General features: G+C 38.0%; 2 protein-coding genes across 3 annotated transcripts; both read left to right on the plus strand.

The window, feature by feature from the left end:
- The first annotated feature begins 355 nt into the window (after positions 1-355).
- LOC121898003 (G1/S-specific cyclin-D1-like) lies at positions 356-4,324 on the plus strand. The gene is made up of 5 exons (XM_042412844.1): positions 356-1,013; positions 2,655-2,870; positions 3,251-3,410; positions 3,844-3,992; positions 4,105-4,324. Exons 1-5 carry the CDS (start codon positions 810-812, stop codon positions 4,264-4,266), a joined length of 891 nt encoding a protein of 296 aa, XP_042268778.1. The 5' UTR covers positions 356-809; the 3' UTR covers positions 4,267-4,324.
- Positions 4,325-11,946: 7,622 nt separating this feature from the next.
- Positions 11,947-22,693, plus strand: zgc:158868 (uncharacterized protein LOC791147 homolog). 2 transcript variants are annotated; one of them, XM_042412599.1, is made up of 7 exons: positions 11,947-12,198; positions 13,490-13,544; positions 15,287-15,483; positions 15,988-16,045; positions 18,643-18,761; positions 19,617-19,727; positions 22,027-22,693. In XM_042412599.1, the coding sequence occupies exons 1-7, from the start codon at positions 12,052-12,054 to the stop codon at positions 22,138-22,140; spliced, it is 801 nt and encodes a 266-aa protein (XP_042268533.1). In that variant the 5' UTR covers positions 11,947-12,051; the 3' UTR covers positions 22,141-22,693. The 2 variants fall into 2 exon arrangements, with proteins under 2 accessions (XP_042268533.1, XP_042268534.1); XM_042412600.1 differs by having other exon boundaries at positions 18,706-18,761.
- Positions 22,694-23,061: the final 368 nt, after the last annotated feature.

Genomic DNA, 23,061 nt, shown 5'->3' on the forward strand with positions numbered 1-23,061 from the left:
TCATTAACATTTGTCATATATCCATCAAAATTAATCAACATAATAATAGGCTCCTACTTGCTGATAAGTCAGTAAAAACAGGATTCATCTAATCAACAACAAAAGTCAGAATTCTGTGAAATAACCCAAACCTCCACTATTGGTTTCTCCAGTGTGATTTCTCAGTGCTTTGTGCACCTCAGATGATATGCACCTCTGTGGTGTTGTTAGAAATCTTACTATTGGACTTTTCAAAATCTCAGCACAAAAGTACAAAACTGTCTGCACGGGTAGATATTACATTTAAGTAGAAAAGAAGGTATTTCGGCTAATGTGAGTGAATCGATCCTTAAAAGTAGTGTGTGCATGTTACCTCCATTGGCTGATGAAAGATGTAAAGGGCGGGCTCTTTTATTTTGACTTTTTTGTGTGTGGAAGTGGTTTCATTGTGCTGGACTTGACGTGGTTCAGTGATAAAGAGGCGCAGCAGCAGGACGGTGGAGGTAAACCTGCTGCAGTCCGCCGGTGGACACAGTGCTGCAGCTCCGGTCTGTCCTCTAACAAAAGAACTAACTCACAACCCGACGGGAGAGGAATAAACTGAACCAGTGACACAACGGAGACAAATAAGGAATCATTTCATTTAACATGTAATTATTGAAAACGAAAACAAAAAGGTGTTAATATTTTCCCATAAATTAAGAGAAACTTGTTGGAATTTGCTTCCACGATATGGAGCAGCTAATAATTACTTTTTAGTTAAGCTGAAGCTAGTTTTGAGGTTTGACACCAGCTGGAACAGTGAGAGTGCTGGAGGCAGGGTAAGGTAAATGGAAGCTCACTTGTTGTGCTGTGAGGGGGACAGGCCTGCCATCCGAAGGGCCCACCGGGACTCCAACCTGTTGACTGACCGGGTCTTGCACGCTTTGTTGCGGGCAGAGGACAGGTACCTGCCCGCTGCCAACTACTTCAAATGCGTCCAGAGAGAAATAGCCCCGTATATGAGGAGGATAGTGGCTACCTGGATGTTGGAGGTGAGTTAGAGCCAATAAATGAAGTTACATATTATACAAAGAGAAACACGTTCACAGAACTGGTGTTTTAAAGCTTACCGGCTTATTTACACGTTTCTGTGCTTGCTATAACAAGTTCTTGATCTTTTTATGAATGGACGAGAGCCGCTGGTGAATTCGGCATACAAGGCGTAAACTTTAGCTTTATTCTACGTACAACTTTATGAATTGATAAAGCTGCTCACTAGCGCCGCCGTTGAGTTTTTGCAATGTGAAACATAAGAACCTGTCACAAAAGGTGTAATGCTATTCTTTCATACGTGATACTGGTGATTGAAACGGATGCCGAAATGAAGTTCTATTGTTAAAGACTCTGTAGTGCAAAGTTACATCTGTACGGTGATGACGCAACATTGGGGATTTTCAGTAGTGTTCAGTACCATCCTCAAGGGAGTTACATGTAGGTTATGTTTGTTTCTATCAAACACAAAGGCTACAGATTAACCAAACTACATGAGCATGATGTCCGGTCCATTATGTATATCGTGTGTAGCCACATTTAGCCTGTTAAGATAGCAAAATGACGATGCCATGTTTGAAATGGTTGTTTTTAACACATGGCTTCAACAAATGCGTCCGCCTTCTTTACTTCTAATAAACCATTTCCATGCGCTCACAAGCACTTTTGATTTAACAGTAGAGAAAGAAATTTAATTTCACCTAAAATACATACCACAATATGTAGTTAAACCATTTAAAAGTATTTTTGGAAAATGTTGCTAGCTGCTGTCTCGGCAGAGCAGGCGCTGCCTTTGTGTTGGTGGCTCGTGAGGAGCTGCATTAATGCGCTGCTTAGACAACATTTCAACATGTGTTCACTCACTGGGTCTGTACTATTTCTATCATTTATTGTTGTCTTGTGCTTGTGTCTTTTATGCAGGGTGATGCTGTTCAGCCTTGATGTTTGTCATTTAATATATTTGGGCCACACAATGTTTTTTTTCTGCCTTGTTGGCTGATTGCTGTTTGTTATGTTGCTATGGTTGCTCTCCACTACTTTTAAAATGTAGATTCACCTAATCTCACCTTTGTGTTAATATCTGAATAAATAAATGTAAAACAATCCAGTTTATACTGACGTCAGTATCATGAGTGTGTTGCTGACCTGTTTTTTTAATTGTTTTATTTATAATAATATAAAACAGAGAGAGCAACAAATCCTCACATTAGTGAAGCTGCAAACATCAGTGTTTACCTTTACATGGTAAACGATTTAAAGAATTAATTATCAGTGCAGTCTTAACATTAATCTTTTAATATTCCTTCTGCCCTGACATAAATGACCATATTATGCTGTATTTTATCAATCAGTGCATCCTCCTGTTACAATATCTCAGTCACTGAATCATGATCTCGGCCATGCAAAATGTCAAATTCTACAAAAACGCATTTTTGTGAATTTGTTTTCTTATAAGAGGCATACTTTGAAAGGTTTTGCAGGATTCAGTCAGTTTTAAATGGATATTGATGTGGAAATGAGTTACAAACCAGCCTAGCTGATAACATTTTTAAAGAAAATCACAGTTGTGAATGGTTTGGTTACTTTCTTTCTATACATATAAAAAGGCTAATCACTCTTGTTATGTGGTCTGTCTTGTGCAGGTATGCGAGGAGCAGAAGTGTGAGGAGGAGGTTTTCCCTCTGGCTATGAACTACATAGACCGCTTCCTGTCAGTGGAACCTACCAAGAAGAACCACCTGCAGCTGCTGGGAGCTGCCTGCATGTTCCTGGCATCCAAGCTGAAGGAGACCATCCCACTCACTGCTGAGAAACTCTGCATCTACACAGACAACTCTATCACACCCACTCAGCTGCTGGTAGGTCATTTAGTAGTGACCCCAAACAGATGTTTAGATCTAGTGGTTGGTAGAAGATGACTCCTCATGGGTTTACTGACCTCTCTACCCTTCTTGGAGCAGGTGAAAATTTTAGCTTGACCAACCCTTTTCGCCTTGGCGAGAAATCTAATAAATGGCCCTTATTGTATTCGCAAAATATCCAAGATCCCCAGAGGAGGCTTCCTAATGATTTTGGTAACCCCCCCTACACCTTCCATCTAGTACTACCATAAAGCCCAAAATCTCCAAAAGTGTACAAGCAGTATCCACTGCCATCTTTGTTAATCCCTGCATCTGTTGCTCTGGCTCACACTTGAACCTGTCCTTCTGTCCCTCTCTCTGTCCTCATCCTTTCACAGCAAATGGAGCTGCTGGTGTTGAACAAGCTCAAGTGGGACCTGGCTTCGGTGACCCCTCTGGACTTCATTGACCACTTCCTGTCTCAGCTGCCTATCAGGAGGGAGAACAGGCCCATACTCAGGAAGCATGCTCAGACCTTTGTGGCGCTGTGTGCCACAGGTATGTGTGAGACTACATCATTCTCTGCAACTAATTTCTCAGTGTTTTCATCACTCTGGATAATCCAAAAACATCACATGGAGCCGTTTTTTTTTTTTTTTTTTTTTTTAAATCTTTTTAAACATAATTTATCAAAAAATCAAGCTGTATCAAATTCTTCAAAGATCCCCTCCAGTCATATTTTAAGAAATATAAAAATACTCATTAACCTCATTAAAATTCTTAAAATGACATCTTCTCTCTTCCTCATTAAAAATCCAAAATCTATGAATATGTTAATATTGTTCATTTCAGAAGTTTATCTACAAGACATAGGGTGTATCCTACTTCACTGCAAAATCCATCCTAAGTGTACTTATTTCTAATTCTCTTGTTTTTATTTGTGTCTGTTATCTGTTTTATTAACAAACCGTCACAATATGATCCTCCGCAGATGTTAAATTCATAGCCAGCCCTCCGTCCATGGTGGCAGCAGGCAGCATGGTGGCAGCAGTGGAGGGCTTACAGATGAGAATAGTGGGCAATGCCATGATGTCTCAGAAACTGACAGAGCAGCTGGCACAGACCATCAGGAGTGACCCGGTGAGTACATCTGTCCATGAGTTGATTAGTACACATTACACTCGCTGTCTTCTCCGAGACGTACCACTAGAAATGAAGACAAACTGAGTTAATCTGAACTTTTACTCTTCAGGACTGTCTGAGGGCGTGTCAGGAACAAATCGAGTCGCTGCTGGAAACCAGTCTCAGACATGCACAACAACAGCAACATTCGGTAACCATGGAAACTAAGAATATCGGTGAGGGGCAGGACCTCTCGACTACACCTACAGATGTGCGGGACGTCAACATCTGATGGAGTTCAATGAGAAGAGAGACACGGTGTGAACTGATTACATGGACACACACACACACACACACACAAAAAAACGCACATGGCTGTTTTGTGTGTGTGTGTGTATGTGTATGTGTGTGTGTGTGGTCTCAGAACTGTGCACATGAAGTCCAGTGTAAACTGTGGCAGATCCCAGAAGGAGCTGGACATTGACAACTTTAAGACTGAAGGGACAACCAGAATAGTTATGTGTGCTAACTAAGTACAGCTTTGTACCTGTGGATACACCTTTGAAAGACTATAAGGCCAGTCTGATCCTGATCAACTTGTTTAGTAAAGTCAAGACTTTCCAAGTGTGTAACAGAAAGTTGCTCTCAACAAAGTGGTAAGCGCAGGCTCCATGATATAGTTTACAGTATGAGCTGTAATGTTTCATCTCAAAACAATGAATGAATAATAGTATCCACACAACTTACACTCTTGGAGGTTGTGGACATTGAATTGGGACACGACTATAAAAAGCAGCAGATGGTCTGTTCTGGTGCAGTTGTTATTTTCATGCTAAATACATGAAAATGTCATGATGTGATGAAATGTAGTGACCAGCTAACACCACTAGAGGGCAGTCACATCAAGTGGCATGAAGAAGTCACCAAACTTCATTAGCAATTTTGGATTGTCAGTGCAGGAAACAGGCATCCAAATCAGATTGAGAGCAAAGATCTCTGCCATGAATTTCATCAGGCGTCTGTTGACACGTCACATTACATCTCCTGTGTGCAGTAGAAGCAAAACATGCATGGTAACTGATGCTTAGATGTTTTAGAAAAATCAGGAAAAAACTGAAAGATACAGATGTTTTCTTATTTTTATCTGGGTGTTGTCTGATGTGACCCGTGTCAGTCCACTGAGTTAATGTCAAAAGAAATTTCAGCACAAAATGTTTGTGGAATCAGACATGATAAAAAGAACTTGAAACCTCACTTTCAACCACACAAACAGAACCGATTCTGTTCTCCTGGAAAAAGGGATAAAGCAGAATTCTGCCCTTATCTATCAAACTTACTGCTGTATTTTGCTTATGGTATTTATTACTTCTTATCACTCAACTTCTGCAGGAAATTTACAGTTAAAAGTTGCTCTAAAAAAGGACAGTCTATTAAAGGGTAATCGACTGGATTCAGCTGCTCTGTCAACATTATTACACAATTGTACTTAAATGTACTAATATTTTGCTTCTTTGAAGCCACAACTATACTGTTGTAACTTGATAATTGTATGAACACTTTTACATTTTTAGGGTATTTAGGGTATTTTGCTCATGACATAAGCTTGTACCAGGTTAAGCCTCATTTTCTGTCTTAAGACAGAGCTTAAAGATGAATTAAAGGAAAACTTCCTGAGACTCTTAAAACCTGTTGGTGATGTTTATGTAATTTCTGGCCCCATATACACACACATACGGTGGCATATTTTTTTAACAAGCCAAATGTAATTGAAGTGACGTCCAGTTTCACCAGCCTAGCACCAGTAACACTCACCTGCAATGGCCTCAAAACAGGGCCAGATTGATCTCATAATGGGCATCAGGGCCAAAATGAGTTGTGGGCCCCTATCAAACCTATTGCTGCAGACCATTCCACTGACAATCAAACAAAAAGCAACTTTTAAGCAGCAGCATGTGAACTGACCTTCACAGAAACCTTAGCAATATGAAAGAATGATAGTTAATATGATCTCTCCATATCCCATACACAAGACATATGTACAATATACACATGCAATATAATGCACAACATCATCACAATCTGAACTTTAACTTTGATCATAAACATGCATACAAATGTTTACAAAATTTAAAACATTTCATTTCATGATGTCCAATTTGAAATTAAGAAATATATGTTTTCCAAGTTTAAAATTGGAAGTTAGTTCAATAGCAGGAAGTGGGTATGCTGACAAATGAACAAAAGATATGTTATTATTTATTAGAAGTCACTTTTGTCCTCCAAGGCGAGGAGTTTGAAGCAACAGAATCAACTGTCACCTCACTGCCTTCTCCAAAAGAAGCCGCTGTTGATCAATTCCGAGCCAAGTGTATAGTGGCGTCTGGAAATGTTTTAGTCGGATACATTAATATAGTCGGCACACGTGTGCTGAAGCTGCCCCAAAATAGCTTGATTTCATTATTAGCATCAAACAAACTAACATGTGCTGCTTCATATAAGTAATCAAGCTGTGGTTGGAGTTCATCTATTTGTTTCAATAAGAAATGCTAACACAGGCTACTAAGTAATGAAGAACAACAATGACTATGAAACTGAATATGGCATTGTGTTCCTTTACTGAAACTGGTTGTTTTCTTAATCATTTTATAATAGTTTGCTGCTATTTCATGGATGTTTGTTTGATAATAGAATATACAGTATAAACAGTATACTGTTAGCATTATTTTTTCATTAAAAACTGTATTTCATGGCTGACATTGTTGTGATTGTACAGTTTGTTGGCCTTATAATTTTTCTGTGATTTCTGTTCCAGACAGAAAGCAGGTCGTATACTGTAGACTTCTTTTGTAATGTCTTATACCTCATTATTGTAAAGACTGTGTGACTAAACCTCTAATCTCAGTGATCCTCTTCTGCATAAGGTGAACATAATTATCTTTGTAGACACAATGCTATCATGACAAACGGGGTATATGTGATGCATCATTGTCAGCCTCTGTCTGCCCTCCTCACTGGTGTCTCACTACACAATGAAATGAAAAAGATATAAAGCAGCACCCATGTTTGTCTTATTTTCAGATGTTTCTTTGACAAACCAACTAAAAAAGTTTCACGTCCCCTCACCAGCCTCAGTTTTGCCCTGAATTTCCGCGCATGGCTTTTTGGCTTGTTTTTTTTTTAATATGGTTAAAGGATAGGTTCAAGTTTATTCAAAAGATTATTTTTTTGTTTACTTTTTTTTTTTTTGAGTAAGTAACTATAGGTTGAACCAATTCAGTTTCATTTCGTTTGCCAGGGCATAACACTGGTAGATTACTTTGCATATTTCTACTGTTGACCTGGCGATGGTCGCAACAGAGGATGAAATGATTGCTAACTTTGTGAGTTATACAATCCTCATCTCATAGTATGATGTGCAGTGTTTGATCATGGATCTGCTACTCAAACAACCCTTCCTGGAACATATTTCACCATCTCACCAGAACCTGAAACAAGGCCACACCAACACAGTGCCTTTGTTTAGTTTCTTTTTAACATTGACGTCAGTCTGAATGCTTGGTAAGAGATGGGGAGAAAAATCCACAGTCAACAACAACAACAACAACCATGTTGTTCTGTGTAAAAATATATTCCTGAAGCTAATATGAGGCTTCAGCATGGCCAGATTTAACATTTTTTGGGCCTGGGGCAAACATTTCCCTACTGACCCCCTACCTACTGTACCACCCTCTGTGTAATGTGTATGTACCCCATTGCCCCAAAGTTCCCAGTAACTCCAATGCAACCAGTACTTCTATGCTGAAATAATGTGTTAGTTTGTGGTCATAAAACACAAATTAACTAGGAATTAGGGTGTGCCTGAATACAAATACATTATTTGGCAAAGCACAAATAGTGGGTTTTATACGAATATTTGTTTCATACAAATATTTAAAAAATTATTTGTTGGGGGTGTTCCCCAGAGATAAAGCTGAGCTACTGACACAAGCAAAGTGCTCCCAAGAGACTCTCCATAACCTGTTGTTCCCCTTCTCCTTTCCACAAAGTCAGTTTGTAAAAAATAGGCAATAAATGAAAAGTGCAAAGCAAGAATCACCTTTGAAGTTCTTCCCTACACATTACACAGTGTGCTGTCTCTGTGTTATGGGTGTATAAATAGGTAGAGGTCTGTCTACAATGAGGCAATGAGTAAAATTTTAGCTCAGTAGTCAGCACGGTCGTCTATGATCTGGGAGACTCCAGTTCAAGATCCGATATGGGGTCTTTTTAAGCCTCTTTCCACTTTTATTCGAATACAAATACAAATACAAATAATTTTGCTGCCTCAACAAATACAGATACAAATACAAATGCTGGGCCCTCTGCACATCCCTACTAGGAATATTCTTAATGTGAGCACCATATAAACTAAAATACAACAAGTCCCTCTGTAATAAAACTAGCTAATAATGAGGACATTAAAAAGAACACACCTTAGCTGATATTGTACCTACTGTACATGATTCAGCAGCTGCTCCTTTCTTACTTGGATCGAGCAATCCACTTTTTTCTGGGAGGGAACCATGGTCAAGATTTAGATCTGCTGATCGTTATCCCCAGCTACAGTTATGATTTATTAACTCATGAATAAATGTATTGAACTGTTGAGAACAGGACCTGGTTGATAAGCTTGGCAGCAGTTGACTTGTATATAACAGCCAGCAGGTGGCTGTATTACCTAAACAGAGAGATAGTGAGCACTTTCCAAGAACAGCAGGGGGACTGATCACAGAAGAGAAACCCTGTTCAGGCACCTTTTGACACAACAAGGTGAAGAGATCCATGTGGCCAGAGTTGCCAGATTGGGTCTGGGGCCTAAAAAATGTAGACTTTTATTCTGTCTATATAGACATTACACCAGAAGAAAGCCAATACCAAAATCATGTAAAATATTAGTATCATAGCAGTCCAACCAATAGTTATAATTAAGAATGTTGGGTTTTTTGTGCATTTCTTCATTCCGACCTGGATAGCAGGGCACTGTTTTAAGTTCCCAATGACACTAAACTGATCAAATGTGTCAACCTTGAAAACACAAAGACTCTGCTCCTTATTTTCAGAGAAAAATAGGTAGCTATTCAATATTTGTTTTTCACCTTTAAGATGAGGACTTTTATGTCTCAGCTATCTGAAGTTTTGCTGTGTAAAAATGGGATCTATTGGACTTAAATTGTGAAATTGAACAAAAATAGTGTTACATAAATGATTGAGATGACTCTGACATGGTGTATGTGGTGAAATGCAGCACAGCACAAATGATGTTATGAACGACTGTCTGCAATAATCTGGGACATAAGTCCAAACATAAGGCATTTGTATGAAAATGTCATCAAGGAATTTCATCTCTTAAGTGATTTAATACTGAGTCTATTGATTCTAGATCACATAACCACATAGATTATAAGGCTGGAATTTGGCTTTTGCATTCAATCACAAGAAAAACCAAACATAACCTGACTGTTAAATTAGACGTCTTGTAGTTCTTGCAGATAAGGTATTAACTAGTTGTTCTAGTGAGGTAGTGCTTGATAAAGTTTAAAATTAAGCACAATTTTGCACCAAAAATGTTCAGGATAAAAAATAAACCATCTCCTAGAAGTATTTTTACAGATTAAAATTCAGAGAATGTACTTGATATGTAAAGAAAAAATTGGTAACAATGAGTGTATTCAACTTGTAACACTTCAACCTCACTGTGCTGCTGCTGGGCCCGTCATCACCAACTCACACTGTGTGTCCAAAGTTTAGAAAGTTTGTGTTTGAACAAAGTTTCTAATGAAACCAAAATCTGACTTTGGTGGACTGTGTTTAAAATGATCAAAATGTAAAATGGTGAAACCATAAAAAACATGTTTTTTTATGGATGTGTAAACATTATACACCTTCAATGAAGAGATGGAACAATATGATACACAATATGTATAATACTGTCAGACAGAGTAGAATAAAATGATTTTAACAAGCTTAAACCTGCATCAGGGAGTAAAAAAGGAAAAGTAGGGATTCAAATAAATAGCATAAGTGCACACATGCCTTCTAAGTACTGTTCATGTCTGTTTTAAAATTATTTTTTATAAAATTCTTTTAAATTGTATTCATAATACTTGTAACGCATTCGACATGAACAAAAATTGTCAAAAATGTTTAAAAAATATTTAAGGTGACAATTCAGCTTGACACTTTTTGTTATTATGAATTAGGCAAGGTGTCACACAATCTTAAAAATGACATCATCTATATAATTAAAATGAAAAAAACCTGATTAAATTAACCCTAATGTTAAGCCTGAACCAAGTAAAGCCCATCCCCAAATAAAATTATGGAGAAAATGTTGTTGTTTGTTGTTTTGTTTTTTGCTAACCCTGTGTGCAGGAAGCCATTTAATAAGGGGTTTTCTTTTTTTAAAGTATGAACACCACATGAGGTTGTGGTTAGTATCTATGACAATTGGAATCTTTTAAGTAGCTCAGTTGTGAAATTTGATCACCTCCCTTCTTTGAAATGTGGTGTAATTTCAAAAACTTAATTTTGAGTAAATTCTGGAGGGTCCACAAATTCAGATAGAAAATTCCAGTGTCTAACATTCAAAAAACTATAGTCAAGTTTGACAAAATAATGTTAACTCAAGGTTCACTTTCAGTTAATTAAATGTGACCAGCTTGAATATAGTTTAATTAATACTCGACACTTTAATTTTCTAAACCTGCACAAACAAAACTAAAAGTTGTAGAAATTGCACCACTTGGAAGTACTTCATAGAAACTTCAAGGGGAAGTCAAGCTACGTACATCCTGATCATTGTCTTACTTCACAGTTAGGTAGTATTCAGTTATACATCAGTGCAGCTTTTATTTGCTTTCATAAAAAGCGTCAGAGTTGACATAACAGGAAAGGAAGTTTAAGGTGAAAAGAAATGACATCTACCAAAAGAGGCAAGTCATTATTCAATTATTATGAGAATCCTTTCCAATGAGTAGAATGGGGTCACAGGTGGAGAGGGCAAAAGGTCAACTTTGTCTGTCTGTTGTTTGGTACTAAGCAGGTAGTGTACAGTGGTACAGTTAAGCAGGGTTGAAAACAGCTACCTGCTGCTGCAGAAAACATTGCTGATGAAAGTGGTGAGACCGAACATGTTATGCTCTGTGTGTTTTCATACACATAGTTTTTTGAACTGTTGTTTATATGAAATTATTGATTAGCAGCTTTAAATGAAAGTAAACAGTTTTATTGCTGACATAAAAATCCATTCACCTGCAGCTCCTTTATTGATCTGGTTCAACATTTGGATTGATAAGATGATTGCTCTGCTCTGAACCCCAACCAGCCAACTGTCTTGAGTCCTCAGTGATGTCTGGTACATTCTGTCTGGATGTCCGTAGTAAAAAAGACAGAAAGTGGCAGAAATCTGAGGTGTCTGACAGTGTAGCAACTTTATGTTTACGTAACTGTGGTTAACCACACAATTTCTGCATATTCTTGATTACATCACAGACTTAGCTAATTCTTTCAACTTCACTCACAGGTGACGAAGGTTATCTTGCACATCCTGATTCATCACATTTCTGAAATGTTGCTTAGTTAAACATATACCGTCAAAAAACTAAGGAGATGTTAAGATAAATCAGCTGTTTGCTATGAACAAAACATGATTATGAGGGATGAGAAGACTGGCAGCTTATCTTTATTGACAGACAAACACACCTCAGTGCTGAAGTCCAAGATGCTTTCTATAGTGCTTCTGGCTGCTAAAAACTTTGGTTATATAATGAAAAGTATGTTAAAGGCGTGTTTCTGTGAGTGTGTGTGGTTGCAACAGGTGACAAAGTACACACAAAGTGAAACAATGACACATACAGAGCATTAAGACGCTTACTCCTTTCCTCTACTATGCTCCTTCCCTCTACTATGGTACACATCTATGTCAAGTGCATGACACATAAGGACTAGCTTTACAGCAACACTCTGCCCTCACACATGTTCAGACACTGTCACCAGAGTAGCCAGACAGCAGCTGGAGTTTGACAGTTGATGAGCCAACATGTCGCTGAAACTGGGAGGCAACATTTTAGTGACTGGGACCAACAGAGGCATCGGCTTGGAGCTGGTCAAACAGCTTGGAGAGAAGACAGGAGAGGACGCTCACATCTATGCCTGCTGCAGAGACCCTGAGGGAGCCAGAGCTAAGGTGAGACAGTTACACACAAATATTTCTCATTGTTCTCAGATCCACTAACAGACACACACACATGTTGCTACAAACGGAGGAGCAGAGGAGCTGATCTATGGCTTCTCAGTGAGGAATGGACCCATGCACACGAGGAAGACTTTTTAATTTTATACCTGTGTCTGTAAAATGAAGCCTGTAGAGATTATTACACTTTCAGAGAATTCTAATGTATCACTCTTAAGTCCAATGGGTATCCAAACAAGGTATTTTCAGATGTTAGTAAGTTCATAAACATAATTATGTCTAAACAAATATTTTGTTAACAGCATGCCTATAGGCAAGTTATTCAATAGTATCTCTCTATCTTTGACTCAGATGACTGGCGCCTCAAGGATGCTGTCTAGGACCATTTTTATTTGCCACTGTACCAATAATATTAATAATAACAATAAAATTCCTCCTGGAATCCCTCTCTCCTAAAAATTCTGTTTATATTCTACAACAAAACATTTTTGAGGAAACATTGTTTCTGCCTGGGTTATGATCAGTGGCAGTGTCTTTGTCAGTCTACAAAGTGTTGCACTGTTGCAGCGCACAGAAGGTCATATGAAGCTCAGGAGTCTGACACCTGAAATCTTGTATGTGTTAACACACTTTAGCAGGGAGAGATAATGGTTTTAGTTAATAATTGAAAAGTAATTGATCCTGTCTCATGCTTCCTTTTTTAATTTAAAAAAAGGAAGACCAGGATTTTTCCTAACCAGGTGCTTTGAGTTGCCTTAACATGATCATAAAAACAGTATTCATGCTTTAGTTGTCAGGAGTGAATATTATTCAACACACAAATGAAATTTGGCAAATTTTTCATGGGCGCAACCCACATACTCAGCTTTGCTGCTCATCCCACAAATGCATGTTCCTTACAAATGTAGCACCATTTAAAAGGGAAATAAACAGGCTTTCCAACGGTATAAGATTTATTTCCAAGACGCATTGTTACAACAAAGAAATAATCTACCAAATACAAATTTCCTTACTTTTTGTGCTAAGTTTATTTTATGTAGTATTTATCTTGTAGAATGTTTTTTTTGTATAGCACGTCATATATTCTCCAACTTAATATCATTGCTTACATTAGATTAGCAGATTCTAAATCTCTAGTGAAAAGCCAAATTGCACTTGTTGTGTTTGGAGGCACCAACATGCGTCACTGAATTCAGAACATCCAGTTCACTAGCAGGAAATGAGTGAAGTAACCATGACTGCAACAATGAATAACACTGTATGTCTTTCTCTCTGCTCCCCTCAGGCCCTGCGAGAGCTCACCACTCAGTATGCTGGAAAGATCACTATAATCAAGCTAGGTAAACACAAGACACCCTCATATATGTCTGTGTAGAAGCTCGAAAATTAACTTACAGAATTGGAATTTATCACATATCCATTTCATGGATGGTCTTAAATGTGTGGGCCACATAAAGTGTACCAGGAACTGCAGTAACCATGCTGATGTTCTAACTTTAAGTGTTAATATATTAACCATGCTGGTGTTTGCAGACACTCAAACCATCAGGGTTAATCTCTAAACTGTCAATGAAAAATAAAAACTTATTTACACGAGCCACTTGCTCTGTGAGGTTAATTAGAGAACGTTTTTCCAACCTTTATCGGTTGTTGACTTGGCAATAACTTTGGGTTGGTAAACAGGGACTCTGCAGTTGGTTGGAGCTCAATTTCCATCCAGGATGTGTTTTACTTAGTTGCTTTCACTTGTATACTGTATAACCCTGCATTCAATTATAGGTTAGAATACATGATTCCCAATAAAGACTTCTAGGTATAGAAAAATCCCCTCTGTGATAGTATTAATAAAAAAAAACATTTTAAAGATAACTGTGACTTTTTTTTAAAAGTGTTTCAGGTGGGATACATTTTTAGCAAGTGGAGTTGGGGGGAAATTCAATAATGACGAATTGCATCTTTAAGGGCTGAGGGATGAGACCAGGCTGGCTTCTGCAAAGAATATTGAGAACTTCTGTTCTTCATCAGAAATGCAGAATCCAAAATGTGGGATGTTTGTCAGGCAGCAGTGGAGAGAGTATGGCATTAAAAACCCTGGTGAATGGTTTGGAGCCAAAAACCCCAAATGAATTGATAAGGGAAGCTAAATACTGCTGGCCAATCTTTGTGTTTGGAGTTGCTTTTACCACCCAATCTGTTCATGTTTGACCGTCTGGAAAGCACTTTGACAAACTACAGCTCTCTCAGAGCAAGTGAGCCAGAGTTGTGCTCTATTTGAGTTACAAACAACAGTTCCAAAAGCTTTTACTGTAGTTTCCCCTTGTACCCACCTACAGCTGAGGGTGGTAAATAATATTTATAACAAGAGAGCCCCAGATGGTCTCAAAGACCACTTTTGTGGAGCTGGTGGAACTCATGCCCACCAGTCCAGAGCTAGTGTTACTGCCTTGTGCTTAACAAAGTTTAATACCAACATGGGTATCTGTTCCTGTAGGTTCTGTAGTGCCAGGAGGCAAAAGGGGATTAAATTGGCTTTTTAGCTTTTTTTATTATTTTTTTTCTTGGATGTTTGACTTGGAGTTTTTTGACTTGGAGAAAACATCATATGCATGCATATTTGTCACATCTTGGACTTGGACTTAATGGTGTTATCCTTTATACTGTATTTTCTTGTTGTGTGTGAGTTGATGTCCTCCTTCTTGTAATATCATATAAATAAACTAAACTAAAGCCAGTCATCATGTTTGCCATGAGGTAAAATATATACTAAGATGCTTTGAAAGTTGATATCTTTGCTGCTGCAACTATCTTACCTATAGTGCAATAAAATGTGTTTCCACATTCATTCATTGATGTCGGTCATGGTCATATGACTGATCAGGTCTGCATAGTGTGCTTCTGAGTTAAACCAGAACATTTTCATTCTAATAATTATTACAAACACATATTTCCAAGAGCAGAATCCTTGCATTTTATCTACCTAGAATTTGATACCATTGATATGTAGATCTCTCTGATGATCAAGTGCCTTAGCATGTGGTTTAGTAATGCGTGAACATTTGTGTATGTGCTTGTCCACCTGCAGACATGTCAGATGAGGCCAGTATTTCTGCTGCTGTCCAAGCTGTGAGTAAGCAGATCGGGGCTGGTGGGTTGAACCTCCTCATCAACAATGCTGCTATCAACAAACCAGCCTCACCAGCGCCGCTATCTGCCACTGGGAAAAAGGACATGATGGAAGTGTATGAAACCAATGTGGTTGGACCGTTTCTCCTGGCAAAGGTTAGTTTGTCTCACTCCTTGTTGTGCTTACAGTGTATATAATGTAAGCACAGACACAGACATAAATACACAGACAAAAATGGATATCAACATGTCATCATGGTGAAAAGCAGTGACTGCTTCATTCCGTGCAACATCAATCACAAAATTGACTGTTACATAAGAGAAAGAATGTCATGTCTGGTGCTGATGAAGCATCATGTACTGTATCTACGTCACTGCTGAGGTGACATGTTACTGTTCTCCATGTGGACAGTGGATCAAATAGTAATGGGGGAAAATATCCAAGAGAGAGAAAAAACAGAAACAATGAATGAAAACATACAGGTGCCTATTGTAACACAGCACCTCTTAAAAAGAATGGAAAAAATATACCCAGTAAAATAATGTACACACACCACTGTCCAGAATCAGTGCCAGCTGTGTTATTACACAAGAAAATGAAACCTTTAGTAGGAGTGTGTTTTATCACTAGTAAGTTAAATATAACCTCTCTCTCTCCAGATGTTTCTTCAACTCCTCAAGACAGCAGCAGAGATTGGGTCACTTGAAAAGGACAAAGGTAAATATATTTTCTTTCATGCTGTACTAGAATTTGTATATCAGCTGAAGACATTATGGCATGAAATGCCCCAAAATAACGAGTAGACTGGAGTAGAGCCTGACAAGGCTTAATGGATGCATGTGGATTCATGCCCCATCGTGCTGTACTGTTATGCAGTACTGTTACTAAAACAGGGAAGCACTGCTGCAGAAACTGGGATTCCTGAGTGAGCAAAAAAGAAACTCTGAACCTATAAATTCACACATTTACTCAAGTAGTATACTTAAATTTTGAATGCAGGACTTTGATTATTCTCATGCTACTTTTAGTTGAGTATGAATAAACCATGGACAATGGAATTTTAAAAGGTTTTTAGATCAGGAGAGACTACTTTATCTCTAAGACTTTACTGATAAATTTGATACAGACTTCGGCACAGAGAAGCCCTCAATGGCATGTTGGTGTCATGGAGTTGGCGATGAGTGCATCAAGCATGGGCTGGACGTAGCCTGGCACAGAGACAACTGATTGGATACATAAAGGTTAAAGTTGTTGTGCAACTGCAACTGTTGTGCAACGATGTTTGTGCAACTGCAGTTGGAGGTCTGTGCGAGTGACCTGGGATTAATCTATGTCAGCAATCTGCTGTGAGTGGCTCTAACACAGGTTTAACATGTGTTCAGTAACTCCAGGCAGCCGTGACATGAGCTTTGAGTGTCCCATATTGCTGAAGAAAACAGCAGGCTTTAATCTTCAGTGATCAGTACCACCAACATATGAGTCCAGTCCAATAGAGGTTTGAAGGTTGTACTGAGCAATCTTAGCACAGTTTAGTTTGTACAGTTACAGAAAGCTTTGAAGGAAATATCTTTACGGACAGACAGGCATATGACATGTTAAGTTAACACCAAATAAAGTTCCATTCTCAGTTAGTTCCGATCTCTCATTCTTGCGCAATTACTCATGAGAAAGAAAGAAAAATATTAATAAAACTGGTTTGGTTGTTGATTTGTGTCCCACACTAGTAACACTGTAGGAAACTGTTTTCACTGGATCTGAGACACATAGGACACTATCCCTGTCAAAAACGGATAGATGTCTAATAATGCATAAAGAGATTGATCGTAAAAGAGAAAGAACAGCTATGTTCGTTGTTCTGCAGTCTGGTTCCAAGTTGTAAGATGTTGCATTGCTTTGGCCAGTTATCAAACAGAGGTTAACTGCTTAGGAGTCAGCTATGTTAGCCTCTGTACCACAAATGCACACAGAGGCAGAGCTGTTGATGAAGATTGAAAGAAATGAGATTGAAATGGACTTACTACTGTAGGTCTAGGGAACTTAAACTATTGCTAACTTGGTCTGACTTTTCAGTTGGCGTAGGTGTTCTCTCTGGTCTCCATGGTGTAATGGTCAGCACTCTGAACTTTGAATCCAGGAATCCAAGGTCAAATTGGTGGAACTGTGGAATGTTTTTAAGATCAGTACTGATGTGATCAAATAACTGAAATCCATTTAGTCATGTATCATCATCCAAAGTCTTGACTGGAACAATACCTGGCATATGGTATACAAGAGATAATACCTTTCTCAAGTTAAGGTGGTCATAATGAGGTGAAACAAAGTCTTGTTTTGGCTTTTGGCCATTAGCCAACCCTTTAACCAACAACATTTGCAAAAGCGGACTGAGGTATCACTGATGACATGGTAGGGAATCTGACCACTTCGTCTTTCTTTGGAGGTGGCAAAACAAGTTCTTACAAAGCCTACAGAGATCAGTCACTGTGTTTGAACACAGCCAGTGCTGAGGGATGAACTACCACAAAGAGTAATCCAGTGGAGGCATGGAAAGGAACAAGTAAAACTGTATAGCACGAAGCTGGATTCGAAATCATGAATTGAAGTCAGTTACTTGGGGATTTGAAAGCTCTACCCCCTCCACACTGTCTGCTACACATACATGTCTGACCTGCTTCTCTTATTTTGATATACAGACAGCTCATTCCACTCAGGGTCACTCATATCCTGTGTTGCAGTTCTCAAGCAATACATTTCACTTCACCGTTCAGAGTCTGAGCTCTGGTCAAGTGGGAGGTTTTTGTAATGACTTTGAGAAAAACCACAGTAACCAATTTCACATAAGGTGGATGGATGCCCTTTTATTTGCTGAAGGGGAAATTAAATTGCAGTCTTTTTGTGTGACTTGTTGGTCTAAGGGTATGATTCTCACTTCAGGTGTGAGAGGACCCAGGTTCAAACCTGGATGAGCCCTAACAACCAAAGCAATGATGACTGGTTCAACAGTTTACTAAAGTATTAACAGTGAAGCAAAAGGAGTGCACTGTTGAAAATTTGCTACATGCTGCTGTCTCTGCTATAAGGAGTCTTCTCAGAATAATGTGTTCAGTGACAAGATTCATTAACGATGGCAAAGCTCACCCCTCCATACCTTACATTGTACAACAGATAAAAAGACAGAATATGGATGCATTTCATGAAGTGAGAACAGTTGTGATTTATTACGAAAATACATGCCAATTCACAACAATGACATATTTATGAAAGTTTTCATTATTTATATGTCATGAAAACATTGTCCATGTGTTTCTGTCTCTCAGGTGATGACATGTCCTGCAGGAGGTCAGCCATCATCAACATCTCCACTCTTATCTCATCCATAGAGAAATGTCCAGAGACCTTCCCTACAGCTCCGATGTACCCTTATAGAACGAGCAAGGTACTGTTGACTCACTGAAAATCAGAATTTTATTTTCTAAGTGTATTGTATAGGGACAATTTAAAATAATATCACTTCAACCTAACATACAGAGACTCTAATCCCCATTTCCAGCAACAAACTAATGTCTTTAATTTGGTTTCATCAGATAGGATCATAACAAAACAGATGATCCAAAAGTCATGAGAGACAGAGTTTAAGATTAAAGTCGCATCACAGTCAGGCCAAATTAACCATATATTAGACCATGTTTGTCCTACTCTCTTTGTGTTCTCATTATTTAAAAAAGTGTCAGTGATTTCAAGCCGGTCAACAGCTGGTCACTAGTTTTAAATAAACATCACATGAACTGGAGGAAGTAAATGATTTCTTGGGGACTATTTTCAGTGATGGTTTAATCTACATTTGGTGCTTTAGTGAGTATTTCTGGCAGCAGGACAGTAAAAGTCTTATCCTTTAAAGTACCAAACATGTCTTTTAAGATGCAAATCTTTTTTTGAATTAAGTATCTGAACTAAATCAGAGCTTGAGATAAAAATTTGAAAAAATCATAGTATGAATTGTACTGCTGTTTAATTCAAGCTCTGTAAATGATTATATAAACAGTCTAATTTTGAGTATAAAAATCATTTATCAAAATTACAATTTGAGAAAAAATTATGTTTTACATAAGCATTTACAGTCAAATATGGCTTTGTGATAAAGACTTAAATTTTTCTATTGAGGGCCTCCACTTATGTGAAACTTAAAAAAAAAAAGAACTTTCAATGTTATGAAATGTACACATTTCCCACAGTTTCCAATTGTTATGGATAAGTTTTTAAACAAACTGTCTTTTCTGCTGTTGGTCACCAGGCGGCGCTGAACATGCTGACACGCTGTCAAGCGGAGGAATTCAAGATACACAACATACTGGTGACAGCCATCCACCCTGGTTGGGTCCTCACTGAGATGGGAGGTGAAATGGTAAGGTGATGGAGAGTTTAAAAAGAAGTTCTAACCCTTTTAAATATATACAGCACGGGGCAAAGGTCACACCTATATACGTATATATAAGATATATATAATGTATGGTTTGTAAATTTTAGCTTGTTGAGGTTTTAGAGAATCTTTGCACCTTTTAAGAGCATTAAATGCCCTGTTAGTCTGATTGCCCTTTAAAAATAATCAGTCAAACAGTTGTTATTGTCAGGGCCATTGCTAACCATTTGGAGGCCCTAAGCATAATTGGTCATGGGAGCCCTGAGTCGAGTCTGAGTCGAGTCCCAAGATGGGCTCCAGTGCTCCAATCTGGCACGGTCAAAGAGCTGACATACAAATAAAAAAAAAGTCTACATTAAACAAAAATGACACAGCTGTGATTTCATATTAATATGAATGATTTTTAGTAATTCTGATTTTCTTTATATACATATATATATATACATATATATACATATATATAGCTGCGATTTTTTCCCCGTCAAATTTCCACATTGCCACACTGTGGTTTACGTCACACACAGCAGCGGCTGCGGCACAGACATTGTTGCCACACACAACATGCAGTCGCACACACAGTGCACAGAAAGCCACAGCCACATACACACATCGTGGTGGTATGGAAGTTCTTTAGCGTGAGTGAAGAAGACACAAAGCTCGCAATTTGTAATACCTTAAAGTCCATATATACATACATACATACATACAAATATATATATATATATATATACACACACACATATATATATATATATTTGTATGTATGTGTATATATATATATATATATATATATATATATATATATATATATATATATATACACACACACACACACACACACATACATACATACATACATACATATATATATGTATATATATATGTATGTGTGTATATATATATGTGTGTGTGTGTGTGTGTATATATATATATATATATATATGGCTGTGGCTTTCTGTGCACTGTGTGTGCGACTGCATGTTGTGTGTGGCAACAATGTCTGTGCCGCAGCCGCTGCTGTGTGTGACGTAAACCACAGTGTGGCAATGTGGAAATTTGACTGGAAAAAAATCGCAGCGAATGCAGCCAATGCTCGAGTCCAAGGCTCTTTCTATATATTAGGTACATACAATGAAAAAATCAACGGTGGGCCTGTACATAACTAATTTATATATTTTTTCAATTTGTGTTAAAATGTAATAATGTGATAATTATCATGACATTTTTATCATCCTTAATTTTGGGGCCCCCGCCTGGTACTTGAGGCCCCACGCGCTCTGTGTACTCTGTGTATGCAGAGCGGCGGCACTGGCTATTGTATCTTGTGATAATTCACTCTGACTTTGTCACTACCACATCAAATATCCTGCAGGCAACACTCAACAGTGCTGGAAGAAAGATCACAGCCAGTAGAAAAACTAGAGAAAAAATAAACATATTGCACAGAAATTCTTGATCTCTGTGCATATTGAATCCCAGTGAGCCCCTTCTCTCATGAATACATCTATCCACACATGTACAAATATCTGAATGTAGTAATCAGTAAATAAATGTGTACTACATTTGAGTAAATAATGTAAGACTTATGTGAACAGTTAACAGCATCAGAGCTATAACCACATTCAGAGGTCAGAGTCAGAGGGGCAGCTGCAGTGTTGTTTTAGATATTTAAAAAATAGTCTAATAAACTATAATTCAGCCAACAATATCATTTTTTATGATAATAATAATAATGATGATGTAAAATCTTAAAACTGCAGATAAAAACAAACTTTTAATTTTGAGCTTCTTGGCCCTCTTCATGTACTCTATTATTCCCCCACTGTAATACACCCGTATTTAAGTCATTTAGCATTTAACATTATGAACAGTTTAAAAGAAATGATCAGAATTGATGTACCAGGGTTATTGTGGTTTATATTTCACACATTCTTCTTCCTTATCAAACCTGGCTACTAAATTATCTACAATGTAATTTGACTCTTTTTTTTTTTTTTCATTTTCAAACTTGGTGTCTTCAGCCCCAACCAACACTGATTCACTTTTTATCAGATTTGACACAGCTCCCCCTGGAGCCACAAAAGCCACTTTTTTTTATATAGGCATATGCAGTACTCGCCAACACCTGGAAACACCCACTGATGTGTGAAATCAGTGGAGGTCTCCTTTAAGTGATTCTTGAGTAAGAATAAAGGGTTAGAAATGCTCACACAGAAACTTTTAATGCGTCTCCACTGCAGTTCTTCTTTGTATTTCTATTAACTTTTTTGTCATGTCCCACCAGGCTCCTCTGACCACTCAGGAAAGCGTGCTTGGCATGCTTAGTGTGATGTCATCACTCAGCAGCAAAGATAGTGGGATGTTGGTGGACTGGAAGGGTGACAGAATCCCCTGGTAGCAGTCACCACAGAGACCCACAATCTGATGAGTTTTGCATAAAACCATAACAAAGATAATCATAACACCGGGGTGATGCTACCACAGCAATATCCTCCACATCCAGGAGTCAGTCTGGAAGCTTTTTAGCTGTATGTTGTCTCTGAAGTGTCTGTTTTGTATTTTATTTCAACACCCTCATGGAGGCTTTCAGCTTGTAATGTGGTATTTTTATATACTCCAGAGAGGATTATTCCCACATGTCTGTATGTTGTCTCTTACTTGTCTTATTGGACACTTTGGCTAGAAAAATACAGGAAAAACACCTTTAAGTCATACTGAAGCGGATCCCTACTGTATACCAAGTGGTTATTAACCTGTGTTTGTGTTTCTAATTACACAATGAAAACTTGTATAGGAAGATATACATATTGATTTATTGAGCTGAACTTGAGAATACATTTTTGCACAGAATTCAGACTTTGGATCAAGAGTGTAGGTTTGTTTGTTTTTTTTTTACGCTGGAGGGAACATTTTTCATTCGGACAGCCAGAATAAACAGTTGTGTATCTGCACTTGCTCTGTCTCTCTTTCCTCATTCATACACACACACACAAAGAGCTTGACTCTGCAACGAATTTACTTTATTAAATGTGTTATTTGCTGATATAACTTGCCTAAAACAAGACTTTTCTCATGAATTTTTCTCTGATTCTAAACAGATTAAATTTTATTTTATTAATATAAATCTTGTGTTATTTTTCATTCGACTCCAGAACAGAATAGATATTTCACTATGACTCAGAGTTGACCTGAGAGCCTGCAGCTCACCTGTCTGTGTGTCTCAGGAAATAATAATCCTGATCCACTCACTGAATGCAGGAGAGATGAGTCAAAGATGATAAATGCTTGGGCTGATTACAGAACACTGCATTACACTTTG

Source organism: Thunnus maccoyii, chromosome 5 (genome assembly GCF_910596095.1).
Source record: "Thunnus maccoyii chromosome 5, fThuMac1.1, whole genome shotgun sequence".
NCBI lineage: Eukaryota > Metazoa > Chordata > Actinopteri > Scombriformes > Scombridae > Thunnus > Thunnus maccoyii.